Source organism: Culex pipiens, chromosome 2, assembly GCF_016801865.2.
Source record: "Culex pipiens pallens isolate TS chromosome 2, TS_CPP_V2, whole genome shotgun sequence".
Classification (NCBI taxonomy): Eukaryota; Metazoa; Arthropoda; class Insecta; order Diptera; family Culicidae; genus Culex; species Culex pipiens.
The window spans coordinates 148873647-148888115 of record NC_068938.1 but is presented as its reverse complement, the minus strand read 5'-3'; the positions used below and the strand labels follow the sequence as shown (position 1 = coordinate 148888115).

Here is a 14469-nt window from a genome sequence, read left to right as displayed (position 1 = left end):
ACTTGAATATTCGAATATCTGTAACGTTTGAATGAATTTTCTGATCCATTTGGTGACTTGCGCAAAGTTGTAGGTATTATTGAGTAATATTCAGAATAAAATAGGTACACGGAAAAACTTAATAATTTAATTTACTTTTTTTTAAATTGGTGTTTTCCCGTTTACTCTGTTATAGACTAAGACCTCCATGTATTGCTTCATGGTCCACAGATGTTGATTATTTAGTTAACATTTTTTCTCAAAAACTCAATTTCTCAATACACGATTTTTGATTTTCCGAATGTTTTAATATGTTCTAGGGCACAAAATCTCGCAACTTTTGAGCCATAAAGGAGTGGAGTGGCAACTCACCTACGTTGTGTTTTCTGCGGGAGGATCAGATGGGAGCAACGGGGCGGAAGCAGGTCGTCCAGCAGGCGCAGCAGCAGCAGCAGGTGCAGCGGGAGCAGCAGGTGCAACGGGAGCAGCAGGTGCAGCAAGTGCAACGGGAGCAGCAGGTGCAGCAGGTGCAACAGGAGCAGCAGGTGCAGCAGGTAGGTAAAACACGCGAAGGTAAGTAAAAAACGCACTTTATTTAGTGAAACAACTAACTAAAATCTTCCTTTTTATTTCAGCGCAACTTCTCTTCAAAACGGTTGGATTTGGAATGACGACGAAAGTGACGAGACACATTTGGGTGGCTTGCCTCTGACAGCGCAGCGGTGCCAGAATTTTGGGGCGAAAAATAATAATGCCGGTCAGCACCAGCTATGTTGTGGTGTCGACGGTGCTAACTGCAAAGTACAAAGACCTTTTTAAGAAAGACTGGCTGACGCAACATCGCCCGCCGCCTTGAATGACTAATTCAAAAAAAATGTAAACAAAGCAAAATAAGATTCTAACTAGAGGGGAAGTTGAGCAGATGCACTTCGTGTGCTAAATAAATGAACTAAATTTAATGTTTTTCTTCTTCAGGAAACACTGCATCTGTAGACAGCTGACCCGGTTGCGGTGTGGTGTGTGGAGCCTCAGGAGACTGCGGCACGGGAAGCAAGCAGATTTTAACAGCTGGTCTGGTGATGATTCCACCGCTGGCCGTTCGCAGCGACACAACTCGTACGATGCCGTCTGGTCCAGGATGAACGGCTTCGATCCGGGCAAGTGGCCAGCGGAGTGGTCCTTGCAGTTCGTCGACGACGATCACGAGTCTACCGGGTTGGATTTCGTCGTTCCGCTGGTAACCCTTGGTGTCCCTCAGCAGCTCCTGGAGGTATTCGCGTCGCCAGTGGGCCCAAAATTGTTGGGCGTGGAGCTGGAGTTGCTGATAGTGGTCTAGGCGGTTGACTGGAATGTGGCGCAGATCTGGGTCGGGCAGGGCGTGCATCGATGTTCCGATTAGGAAATGGGCCGGCGTTAGAGCGGCGAGGTCGTTCGGATCTTCACTCAGTGGAAGAAGTGGTCGGGAGTTCATGTGGGATTCGATTTGTGTGAGCACGGTGCACATGTCCTCGAACGACAATCTTGACGGACCAAGCTGCCGGAACAGGTGCTTCTTGGCGACCTTTACGGCGGATTCCCATAATCCTCCGAAGTGGGGCGCTTTTGGGGGAGTGAGATGCCAGGTGATCCCTTCGGCTGTGCAGAATTCGTGGATTTTCTCCTGTTCGGCGTCGTGGGTGAGCATTGTGTACAGCCGGGCAAGTTCGTTCTTGGCGCCTTCAAAGTTCTTGCCATTGTCGGAGTGAATGTGAGACGGCACTCCGCGTCGCCCGATGAACCTGCGCAGCGCAGCAAGGAACGCGGGGGTGGAGAGATCTCCAACAAGTTCAATGTGAACGGCCTTCGTCGCGAAGCACACAAAAAGGCAAATATAGGCCTTGGCCGGTGCAGCACGTTTGTGTATCGGCTTCAGGTACAGTGGACCTGCGTAGTCTACGCCGACGACGCTAAATGGGCGACTAGGGATGATCCGTTGAGCCGGAAGTTGGCCGATCTGCTGCTGAACCAGTTCGGGATTCAGTCTAACGCAACGGAAGCAATTGCGCACCACGCTTCTGGCAAGAATGCGACCACCGATGGGCCAGAATTCCTCGCGCATGGCGGTCAGTAGTAGGCGCCCGCCGCCGTGGAAAAGTTTTTGGTGGTAGAATTCGGCGAGGATGCGAGCGAAGGGATGGGAACCAGGGAGTAAGGCTGGGTGTTTGGCTTGGAAGGGCAGTTGGGAAAGCTTTAGTCGACCCCCCACTCTCAACACTCTCTCTGCATCGATGAATGGGCTCATTTTGTAGATGTTGGACTGTTTTGGCACCGGCTTCCCCTTTTCGAGTTCCTTCAGTTCGGTGCTGAAGGAGTCCTGCTGTGCTAGACGAGTTAGCACCGTTTTCGCTTTGGCAAACTGCTCCACCGTTAGGGCACGCCGCACAGGTGTGTCGCTCGTTCTGGTTGTTCTCGCTTTCTGCCTGGTGTTGTCGATGAATCGGAGGACGAATCCGATCGAGTGGACCAGCCGTCTGTACGAGTGCCAGCGCAGGAACCAGGGGTGAACTTGCGGCGGCTTCTCTGTCACGGCGGCGACTACGCGAGCTTCCATGATGTCCGCCGGAACGCTTGGTGGGTTGGTCCTCGGCCAGTCTCGTGGGTTTGAGCAGATCCAACTTGTTGCATTCTTCCAGGTCTCGCAGTTCAAGAAGTTCGGCACCGTCATCCCGCGGGACACCAGGTCCGCCGGATTGTCCTTGGTCGGCACGTGATTCCAATGACAGCCGCGCGTGTAGAACTGGATCTCAGCGACACGGTTCGCTACGTACGTCTTCCAGGTGTTCGGGTTTGCTTGGATCCACTGCAGTACGACAGCTGAGTCCGTCCAGAAGTACGAGTCCGAGATTTTGATCTTGAGTGCCTGCTTGATCCGGAAGTGAAGGTGGACTCCGAGTACAGCAGCGTTTGCTTCCAAGCGAGGGACGTTCAGTCCTCTGAGCGGGGCGACCCGAGATTTTGATGCTAAGAACGTGACTCGTACATTGCCGTGTCGGTCTTCACAGCGGATGTAGCAACAAGCTCCGTAAGCGTCCTTAGACGCGTCGCAGAATGTGTGCAGTTGGTAAGTGGAGTCAGGCTGGAGTGCGTAGCGGTCGATCCGGTAGGACCGGATTTCTGGAAGTTCCTTGAAGAATTTCTCCCACTTGATCCGAATGTTGTCCGGCACCGGGTCGTTCCAGTCACACTTCAGCTGCCAGCATTCCTGCATGATGATCTTGGCGGTGACAACTACGGGTGCGATGTGACCTAGAGGATCGTAGAGTCGAGCGATTGTTGAGAGGATGAACTGCTTTGTGGGAGGTCCCTTGCTCTGGTTGATTTGCGAGTCGAATCGCAGAACGTCGGCCTCGGGCTCCCATCCAATCCCCAGCGCCTTTACCATCTCGTTCGGACCAAACTGCAGACTCGACTGCGTGCCGATTTGGTCTTGGGTCAGTCCTCGCAGTACCTCGAGACGGTTTGATGTCCACTTCCGCATCTCGAACCCTCCCTTGGCCAGCAGTTCCGTAAGCTCCTTCCGCAAGCGTATGGCGTCCTCGACCGTGTCAGCGCCACCAATGAAGTCATCTACGTAGAAGTTGCTTTCGAGCGCTGGGCCGCCCAACGGGTACTCGTGACCCTCGTCCTGGGCGAGTTGCTGAAGGGAACGGGTGGCTAGGTACGCGGAAGGTGCAAGGCCGTACGTGACGGTCTGTAGTTCGTACGTTTGGATGGGTGAGTCTGGCGAGAACCGCCAGAAGATGCGCTGCAGCCTTCTGTCCTCTGGGTGGACGAGAACCTGCCGGTACATTTTGGCTGCGTCCGCTACGAGGGCTACAGGGTAGTTCCGGAAGCGGAGCAGGAGCGAGAGAAGGTCCTCTTGAACCACAGGTCCGACACAGAGTGCTTGGTTGAGCGAAAATCCCGTAGAAGTCGCTGCTGAACCGTCGAAGACGACCCGAACCTTGGTCGTCGTGCTGGAGTCCTTAAAGACGGGGTGGTGGGGTAGGTAGCACGATGGCGTCTTGTCCTTCTCATCAGGTTCAACCAGCTGCATGTGGCCCAGCTCGACATACTCCCGCATGAACTTGTGGTAGTCCTCCTTGAGCTGTGCGTCTCGCTCTAGCCGTCGCTCAAGCAGTCGGAATCGTCGCAAAGCTGCGGTCTTGGAGTCACCCAGCAAGTTTTCGAAACCTGGTTTGCGGGGGTAACGTACCACGTAGCGACCCTCCGGCGTGCGCGTTGTTGTCGACTGGAACAAGGATTCGCAGTCTCGCTCCTCGACGGAAAGCTTGTCGTTGATTGTGAGTTCCTCCGTCTTCCAAAATCGCTCCATGCTCTCCTCCAGCGACATCATCGCGAGTACCGAGTACGAGTGTGCGGTTTCGGTTGGTGTGGACGAAGCTTGGCTGGCGGAACCGGTGACAATCCAGCCGAAGACGCTGTCTACTAGAATCGGAAGTGAACCGTCGAGGTGAATGCGAGCTGCGCTAGGGAAGAAAGAGTGAAAATGCTTTGCTCCGAGAACCATGTCGATCGGCTGCCGTTCATTGAAGGTCGGATCGGCGAGGAAGAGTTCCACCGGAATGTTCCAACCCGACGTTGAGATGTTGTGGCTTGGAAGCTCCGCAGTCAGTTTGTCCATGACAAGAAAGTTGATCCCGCAGGAGAAATCGCTCTTTCTCGACCGCACTTCGGTGGAGACGGAATGCCGAACTGGTGTTGACATCTGGCCTGCGCCTTGGATCACCACGCTCGCAGGGGCTCGCTTGAGCCGCAGAATTCTTGCCATGCGATCGGTGATGAGATTAGGTTGGGAGGCGCTGTCCAGCAATGCGCGGGCCACGTGTTCCATTCCCAACGAATCGACGACCTTGATCAGCACAGTAAGCAGGAACACGTTTTCCTTGGGCTGCTGAAGTGGAACGCTGACTTCGACCTGTGGAACGACCTCGGTGGGCGTAGCGACCTCTTGCTTGGTTGAGACGACCGAAGCGGATACTTCCAACTGCCCGCTCGCTTGTGTGGGTGCCGTTGCACCGCTGTTGGTTCTTGGCGAGTTATCAGCATGTCCCGCGTGAAGGAGCGAATGATGCCGCTGTTGACAGTGCCTGCAGGAGCGCTTGGACGAACAATTCCTCACCTGGTGTGCCCCCAAACAGTTGTAGCAGAGGTGTTTGTTGCTCACAATCCGCTGACGCTCAGGGACAGAAAGCTGACCAAACTTGTGGCATTTGTAGAGAGGATGCGCGAGTCCACACGCTGCACAATCCGCGGCAGGTCCTGAACTAGCGGTGGAGGCGTACGTCGAAAGGCGCTGCGAGCTCCGTTTCTTCGACGCGGGGCGGGGCGACTGATGCGAGCTGGTAGCCCCATTGGACGAAGAATGGTTGTTGTTTACCGAAATAGATTCCAGAACCCTCATTCGGCGCTGCAAGAACTCGATCAGGCTCTGGAAGTCCGGATTGGAAAGCGTCGAAGCGTGGTCCTCCCAGAGATTGATGGTGTCGACGTGCAATCGTGTGCACAGCAAATGCTCGAGAACGGTGCTCCAAGAAGCGGTTGGTTCTTTGAGCTGGTCCAGAATCTTGATGTGCCTCTGGAACTCGTCGACCAGGGAGTGGAGGCTGGATGCGGTCTCGTGTTCCATCGGTGGCAGTTCGAAGAGGGCTTGTAGATGACGTTTTTTCAGCAGGTACTCGTTGTTGTAGCGCTCCACAAGAGTGTCCCAAGCGATTTGGTAGTTGGCCGCATTGATGTCGTACGTGTCGATGTAGCCGGCTGCCTTCCCAACGACAACTCCCCTCAAATAGTGAAACTTCTGAACGTCAGGAAGGTCGGGATTGTTGTGGATGAGCGCCACAAACAGATCGTGAAAAGCCAACCATTTCTGATAGTCCCCATCAAATTCAGGAAGCGTAATCGTCGGAAGCTTAATGCCAGAGAGAGTGGAGGATGCTTGCGGGGGGGAGGGATTGCGTGGTTGAGGAATGAGACGTTGTTTGGACAGAAGGAAGCTTTTTATTTTGAACAGACGCGTTTCAAAACTAGCCCGAATTCCCTCGTGTACCACCTTACCCGCATCATCGGTTTCGTCGTCCTCCAGCTGCTGCTGGATGTCCTCGAGCTTGGAGCTCGCTTCCTCGATGTGGGCCAGCCTCAGCTGCACCTCCATCTGGTCCCGTTCGTGGTCGTACTCCGCTTGAAAGCTCTCTGCCCGACCCAGCGCCGCCAACAACGACACTCTTCGAGCCTGCAGCGTCGCCTTCAGCGTCGCATCCATGTTGGAAGTGCCGCTCGACAGCAACAACAGCAGTGGTGAGCGAGATCTGCGAAAAAAGACCACGGTAGACCCGGACGCAGACGAGTAGCGACTTGGAAAGGTACTCACCTATCCAAGGCAAGAAAATGCCTTGAAAGTTCAAGAAAACAGCCACGGGAACAACAGCTTGTCCGTGCTGTGCGCGATCACCAAAACCCGGCTCGTGGCACCGTTCAGCAGCAGTGAAGCGGTCGCAGATCGGGCGTGACGCGGTTGCAGCCGGTTGAGGATCCCGGGGAGGCAGGGAATCGTCCGTACAACCGGTTTCGAAGAGCCAGCAGGTGTGGCGTGGTCGTATACAGCGTTACAAGATGGCCGCCGATGACGATGGTCGATGATCCTCGTCGATCAGCGAGCCAGGAGTGCGAGCGCGACCGCGTGGCTTCCAAAATGGCGCAGGATGGCCTGGGGAACACCACGAGCCGGTCGGCAGCGAACGTCGAAGGTTTGAGAGGCACTAGCAGGGCCTGTGCGATGTGCTCCAACGGTAGAGGCAGCAGTCGCCGATTCCGTCAGTCCGGAAGTTGCAGAACAGCGTGAAAAGAAGGAAGGAGATCTAAAGGGCACCCGCGGGGGAGACGCAGCGAATTAGGACAGCTAATTACCTGCTGCCTAATTAAATTAGGCCTTGTATAAATCAAGCAGCAAGCCGCAACAGCAATGGCGTCGGCCCGCGTCAGATCCTCGGCGTCCAAAATGGCGGTGCACTCCACGGAAAGGTTGGCCAGAAATCCTGGTCACGGCACCAAATATGGAGTGGCAACTCACCAACCGGGACCCTACGTTGTGTTTTCTGCGGGAGGATCAGATGGGAGCAACGGGGCGGAAGCAGGTCGTCCAGCAGGCGCAGCAGCAGCAGCAGGTGCAGCGGGAGCAGCAGGTGCAACGGGAGCAGCAGGTGCAGCAAGTGCAACGGGAGCAGCAGGTGCAGCAGGTGCAACAGGAGCAGCAGGTGCAGCAGGTAGGTAAAACACGCGAAGGTAAGTAAAAAACGCACTTTATTTAGTGAAACAACTAACTAAAATCTTCCTTTTTATTTCAGCGCAACTTCTCTTCAAAACGGTTGGATTTGGAATGACGACGAAAGTGACGAGACACATTTGGGTGGCTTGCCTCTGACAGCGCAGCGGTGCCAGAATTTTGGGGCGAAAAATAATAATGCCGGTCAGCACCAGCTATGTTGTGGTGTCGACGGTGCTAACTGCAAACTACAAAGATCTTTATAAGAAAGACTGGCTGGCGCAACAAGGAGTAAGAAACAAAAATTCTGTCACTTAGTTATGATTTTTTTTTTGTTTAAATAATGATTTTGATAAAAAAATGTCATGCGTATAAGTTTTTTGACCAATTTTTTTTTAATGTAAAACAAGCTTTATCCAACAGACTTCGTCTTGTATTTGTTTCGTTTCTTGACGTTTTTATTTTGTTTGCTTATCCAGCCTCCTGTGATCAAAATATGATTTTATGTAACTTTTCCCATACAATCTGAAGATTTTCCGGAATCGCTCCTAAAGTGGCAAAAGTTGTCACTTTTTGGCGTAAGAACATTATTTAAAAAAGTAAAAAATCTAAATTTATTCAACAAAATTAAACTTGGCAATATTTTGAAAAAAAAAAATGTAAAGTACTTTTCGATTGCCCATTCGATTTTACATAAAAACAATTTATTTTTAACAAAAATCACTATTTAAAAAAATCCTAACTCATCGGCAAAACATTGGTCCATACTTCTGAAGGCTTTTGGTTTTTGGTTTTTGTGTTCTTTATCATAAAAAAAAATCAAAAAATAAAAAAAAAAAACAGATTTTGGGAAATTTATTTTTTGTGAAAAAAGCTTATTAAATAATCAAATTTTTTCAGTATATGTTTTTTTCATAAATGAATAATCATTAATACCTACAACTTTGCCGAAGATACGAAATTAATCAAAAAATTCCTTGAATAGATACAGATACAGAACAGTGGGGAAGGCCCCCACAAAGTTTGAGCCAAATAAAAAATACAAATTTAAATCCATTTCCGGTTTTGATAGAGAATTGCTCATATGCTTTTGCAATAAAACGATTTTGTAGGACCGTGGTGTAGGGGCAAGCGTGGTTGCCTCTCACCCAGTCGGCTTGTGTTTGATCCGAGACGGTCCCGGCTTTCCGTTCGATGGGGAAGTAAATGTTGGCCCCGGTCTAACCTAGATGTTAGGTCGTTAGCTCAATTCAGGTGTAGGAGTCGTCTCCCTGGGTCCTGCCTCGGTGGAGTCGCTGGTAGGCAGTTGGACTCACAATCCAAAGGTCGTCAGTCCGAATCCCGGGGTGGATGGAAGCTAAGGTGTAAAAAGAGGTTTGCAATTGCCTCAACAATCAAAAGCCTTCGGACACCTACTTTCGAGTAGGAATCTCGCAATCGAGAACGCCAAGGCAATGCTGTAGAGCGAATAATTTGATTTTTGAGTAATTTAATTTAAAATAGTAAACATATTATTCAAATGTTGCCTGCTGATAGCACTGCCAAGATTTAGCATCCTTTAGGCCCCCATCAAAGCGAAAACACACTGAAGTGCACACACAAATACACATTTCTGTATCCGACGACCGCATGCTGATTTATCGGAGTCAATTTGCCTTTCGCGCCTGCCTCCAACACAGCCAAAGTGGGCCCTCCGGCGAAGAAATCGCGTTCAGATTTCGTTCAATTGGATTGGCCCTCTCTCTCGCTCTGCTTTTAAGAAGAATGAAGCTAAAATGTGTTCCGCGAAGATATCGAGAGCAATATTTATTCAAAAGCGTCGTGAGCGATGCATTAGTCAGCCGGGAGCGATTGAAGAAACTCCTCTTCTCACCCAATCGTGGCCTATGGTCATTATCTGGATTGTTTTTCGGTTTCCGATTTAAAATAGCCCATTTTTCAGCTGAGAAATGGAACGTGTGCAATTTTCACGATGACACACTCGATCTTGGTTGGCTCAGTTAAATGAAATTTAAAATTATATTTGTTGAGGTACCCCAAAGAAAACTTTAACTAATGTGAAAAAAGTCGGTTCAATTCCGTAGCAGTAAATTTTGAATTTTGTTTTGTAAACAAAACATAAACAAAAAAGTTCAAGATGGTATGTCAGAGACATAACCGAAAGACATAGGACCAAACAATTTGAATGTGTTTTTGGATTGCTAGTGAAATCTGAAATAAGATTATTTTATTTTGTTTCATAGATTTGTCGGCAAAATTGTCATAAATGTTCTCCCAAGGTGAACCTTCTATGAGGGCACCGGCAACTCCAGGTTGTGGCCACTACGGTTGAAATGTCAATTTTCATGTTCAGTATCAAAAACCATGAATTTTGATATCCATATTGCCACAACTCGTATGGTTCTGTTAAAGACCCTCCGGGCCCCGGAGAAACCTGCTTTGAGATCACCGGTCACTCAAGGTTGTGGCCACTACTGTCGGAATGTCAATTTTCATGTACAGTATCAAAAACCATGAATTTTGATACCAATATGCCACAACTCGTATGGTTCTGTAAAAAGTCCTCCGGGCCCCGGGGGAACCTGCTTTAAGGGCACCGGCCACTCCAGGTTGTGGCCATTACTGTCGAAATGGCCATTATGTTCAGTATCAAAAACCATGAATTTTGATACCCATATTGCCACAACTCGTATGTTTCTGTAAATGTCCCCCCAGGCCCCAGAGGAACCTTCTTTGAGGGCACCGGCCACTCCAGGTTGTGGCCACTACTGTCGAAATGGCCATTATTATGTTCAGTATAAAAAACCATGAATTTTGATACCCATATTGCCACAACTCGTATGTTTCTGTAAATGTCCCCCCAGGCCTCAGAGGAACCTTCTTTGAGGGCACCGGCCACTCCAGGTTGTGGCCACTACTGTCGAAATGGCCATTATTATGTTCAGTATAAAAAACCATGAATTTTGATACCCATATTGCCACAACTCGTATGTTTCTGTAAATGTCCCCCCAGGCCCCGGGGGAACCTTCTTTGAGGGCACCGGCCACTCCAGGTTGTGGCCACTACTGTCAAAATGGTCATTATTATGTTCAGTATCAAAAACCATGAATTTTGATACCCATATTGCCACAACTCGTATGTTTCTGTAAATGTCCCCCCAGGCCCCGGGGGAACCTTCTTTGAGGCCACCGGCCACTCCTGGTTTTGGCCACCACTGTCGAATTGGCCACTTTTCATGAGAACCGCCGCATCATAGCGACTTCCACGCCGTCCGCTTCGCTCGAATTTCCTCCTTCTGCTGCCGGTGGTTCTTTCCTGCTGGTCCTCTTCTTCTATTGGCCGCTGCTGCTGCTGCTCCACGCCGGCCCGACGTGCACAGTTCGAGTGCTCGTTCCAAAGTGACTTGCTTTTGCGAAATTTTCTGCTTAAATAGCGGCACAGCCGGAGAACGGCACAAAAGGGGCGCGGTCTCGAATGCATACGCTCGCTCTGATTGGTCATCTGTCCGATTTGTACTGAAAAATTACTCATTTTGATTGCATGTTTTAAGTGCTTTAACTATGTTTAGTCAGACTATCTATGTAGTTAAACAATAGCTGAAGTCTTCCTCTTTCGATTGGTGGTCCAACCATCTGGATTGATTCACAGGGAAAAAAGATATAAGCGTTCAAAATGTCCCCTTTTTTAACGCTTAAAAGTGACGCTTTGGATCGAATTTCTGAACTGGCCCCCCAATATAGTAAGTAAAGACATAGTCCTATGTCAAAAAAATTAAATTGAAATTTGCAAAATGACATCAAATGTGATTTTTTCTATAATCATTATAAAATTTTAGTGAACTGACAAATATGTGAATACTCATGACACTTTTCGAAGTGTGCCTAAATATGTCACCAACGATTAACATAATCCTAACAAATATACAATTATGTTGAACCACTCTATCCTTTTCCGCGGAATGACATCGCTGGTAGGCAAGAAAAGATTGAAACTCATCCGACACACAATCACACAAACACACTCATGCCAAGGCTTTTATTTCTCATTTTTATGTTCAATCTTCATTTCTAGGAAACAACGAGCCGCAACGTGATATCACACAACGCTTCAGACAGGCACAAACTCAGAAAAAAAGAGTTGAGCTCAAGTCAGAGTCAGTCAGAGTCGTCGAAGGGGAGCCAGCCAGAGTTGACGTCTTGCTCTAGATTGGGAGAGCTGCTCACTCCCCTTGGATTTCCTCTCACCCCTCACAGATCATATGTGAGTAACTGTGTGTATGTGTATGTTAGGGGTTGTGTAGATGCGGAGAAAAGGATTTGGCGCCTTGTTTTCCGGGTCATTAAATGAATTTGTTTATGCTCCCCGCGACTATCTCGAATGCCACTAGTGATGATGACAGGAATAGGGTTTGGTACTTGTTAAAAAAACAACTAAAATAGTCAATGGTTTCTGAAGAATAAATATTTTAAAATAAGTAATGCGACTAGCTTTTTATGAACATAATGAAAGTAAAAGTTTATAATTTCAATTTATTAGATTTTACATTTTATTTCTAATAATATTCTACAAAAAAATAGTTTATGATTGAGTAAAGGTTCACTAACTATCTAAATTTGTTGAATGATGCTTGAATTTTATAAAAAGCTAATTTTGAAGAAATAACTAACAACTAACAACAATGAAGAAAAACATCTTTAAATTCGCTTCTGTAGCCTACTCTATCACTCCCCACAGGAGCACAGCACGCGTGGATCGGCCGCTCGCTGCGTGTGTTCTCTGCACGTGCCAGCAGCCCAAGGATGAATATCGGAGTCGTCGTCGTTCAGCAAATACAAATGGGGCCACATAGTTAATAATGTTTGCATGACAAGTAGATGATTTTCTAAGAACGCAACGATCCGCCACTCACATAGGCAAATCATAGAAGGAAGATGACGCACACTCTTCCACTTTTCAAGCATTTTATGTGGTGTGAGAAAGAATTCTTTCGCCGGAAGTCGGAAGTAGGCCCCAGAAATCCTGGCCCTGGCAATTGTCGCGACTAAAGGAAATTGTTTTCTACGCGCGCTAGGAATGAATCATGGCTTTTGGTGTGCGGCTTTTGTTTGTGGGGCTTGCAGTGGATTTGGAAGTTTAACGAGAGGAAAAAGTTTTAAATTTTGAGGCAAATCTTTTCATAGAAGAATGAAATAAAACTGGTTTTGGGCACGTCCCCGTATTGGTTTATTTACATTGTTTCAATTTGAAACATTTGTACAATTTAACCATTTACCTTTATAACAATATGATTTGATATTTTCTTTCTATATTAATTCTGTCATTACCTTAAAAAAAATAAAATAATTAAATTGTTAGCTCTATTTTGAGGTAATGTCGAGGAATTTCAGGTGCTCACTTCTTAAATGATAGATAATGATGTTAGGAACAATGTTTTCTAGACTAGAGAAAATAATTAAATACTTTCTCACATCCCCTATTCGATTTGTTAAAAAAAAGTCACTTTGTTGAACAATTTTTCTAAAATTGTTTGGAATAATCTAATCTAATCTAATCTAATCTAATCTAATCTAAAATTGTTTGGAATAAACACAAAAACTGAAATATCAATTTTAGACTAAAATTTAAGTTTTTGGCTTCTCACTGGCTGAAATATGTCGAAAAATTCACATTTTTCGAAACTATTTTCAGAAATGCTCATTTAATTTAGGGTAGCCCACCAGAAAATGGGATCTAAGGGGTCCTCCGAGCGAAAATTTTCAACCCAAAAATTCACTAAAAGTAAAAGTGTCTATTTAATATGTTAAACTGCCTTACCCAAAGCGTTCTTAATCTCAGATGGTAGTCCCAGATGTCCCCTACAAGCTGCAGGTCGAAGCGAGTTGATATCTGGATGGAACATTTTTTTATTTGAGTTTGAAAATTATGCTATTTTTCCAATAAAATGCCAATAACTCCCTTCAGATTCAACCAATTGGGATGCTTCTGCCTGCATTTTGTTGCATTTTCTAAGCCATTTTGTTGCATTTTATAGCCTTTTAAAGATTTTTGACGTTTTTGAACCACCAAACTTTGTGTCTCGATTTGCCCCACTTCCCGTTGACCTAGAGTGCTCATATTTTGACCAGATGCTAGTTTTATAAGTACAAACAACCCCTGAAAATTTCAGGCAGATTGGTGAGATCGATGCGAGATTGGATGCTTTGCTCGTGGACTCGTTCTCAAAATTTCACAGAATTCAGAAGCAAGGCCTACTTGTTACACGACGTTGCAAGCATATGTCTTAAAGGTCAGGGTATGCTTTCTTATAGTAATTTTGGCCACTGAATCCGAATCTGGAATCTAGTTTCGTGTTTACAGTGATGTTTAGGAGCTACGCCCTTTCGGATATTATTTGAGCAACAATTTAAATCGCTTGCAAGTTCGGTAAAATCTCGGTTTTCGTTCTATTTTGAACGATATTTCACTCACAGAAATATTTTGGTTTAATGTTTTCTCATTTTCTGATTATCTTAAGAATATCGTATAATCGCATTTTTCAATTGGATGGGGGCTAAACTTAAGGATTGATTAGGAAATAGCGAAATATAAAAATTTTAAATATTTTTTTTATGGTTGTAACTAGAGGTGGGCAAAATCGCTCTTTTTTAGGAGCCGCTCATTTTCGTTCGCTCATTAAAAAGAGCCGCTCTTTTGAACGGCTCTTTCGCTCTTTTTCAAAATTTGGATGAAAAGGTTTTTTTAAGAATCGTGTGATTTTATAACACATTGGACTTTTATAAATTATTTGATAAAAAAAAATTAAACTGAAAACGAGAAGATGCCCTTGAAAACCATAGGTCTTGGTGGTCTTCATGTCAACATTTCTACTCGAACCTAAACATTCGAGTAATAGAATGGCATCCAAACTTAAATCTAGCATGCCGAAAAAATTGCTTGTAATTTTAAAATTGTATTAATTTCTACATGAATTGAAATAATGCTAATATTTTATTTGTAGAAAATATTCTGTGAACTTTTTCTACATTCTGATTGAATCGATTATATATTCAGTATTCAGTAGTACATTTTTGGTAAGATTTTAACAACTCATTTACTTTTGGGATTATTTTTTATAAGCATTGACATTTTTGAAATTGCATTTTCAATTCTCAAAAACAAATTCAATACTATTTTTTTGAAAATTCAATAA

At 46.4% G+C, this 14469-nt stretch overlaps 1 protein-coding gene across 1 annotated transcript; it reads right to left on the bottom strand.

Annotated features, from left to right (window-relative positions):
- Positions 1 to 934: 934 nt before the first annotated feature.
- On the bottom strand, positions 935 to 6280 carry LOC120423264 (uncharacterized). The gene is made up of 2 exons (XM_039586998.1): positions 6076 to 6280; positions 935 to 5955 (listed from the first exon to the last, which is right to left on the bottom strand). Exons 1-2 carry the CDS (start codon positions 6278 to 6280, stop codon positions 935 to 937), a joined length of 5226 nt encoding a protein of 1741 aa, XP_039442932.1.
- Positions 6281 to 14469: the final 8189 nt, after the last annotated feature.

Bases quoted from the DNA above. Each gene is read 5' to 3' on its own strand.
- LOC120423264 (XM_039586998.1), bottom strand. From the start codon at position 6,280: ATGGATGCGACGCTGAAGGCGACGCTGCAGGCTCGAAGAGTGTCGTTG. The intron at 5,956-6,075 runs GTAAGGTGGTAC...CCCCCCCGCAAG, and splicing joins CGACGAAACCGATGATGCGG to CATCCTCCACTCTCTCTGGC.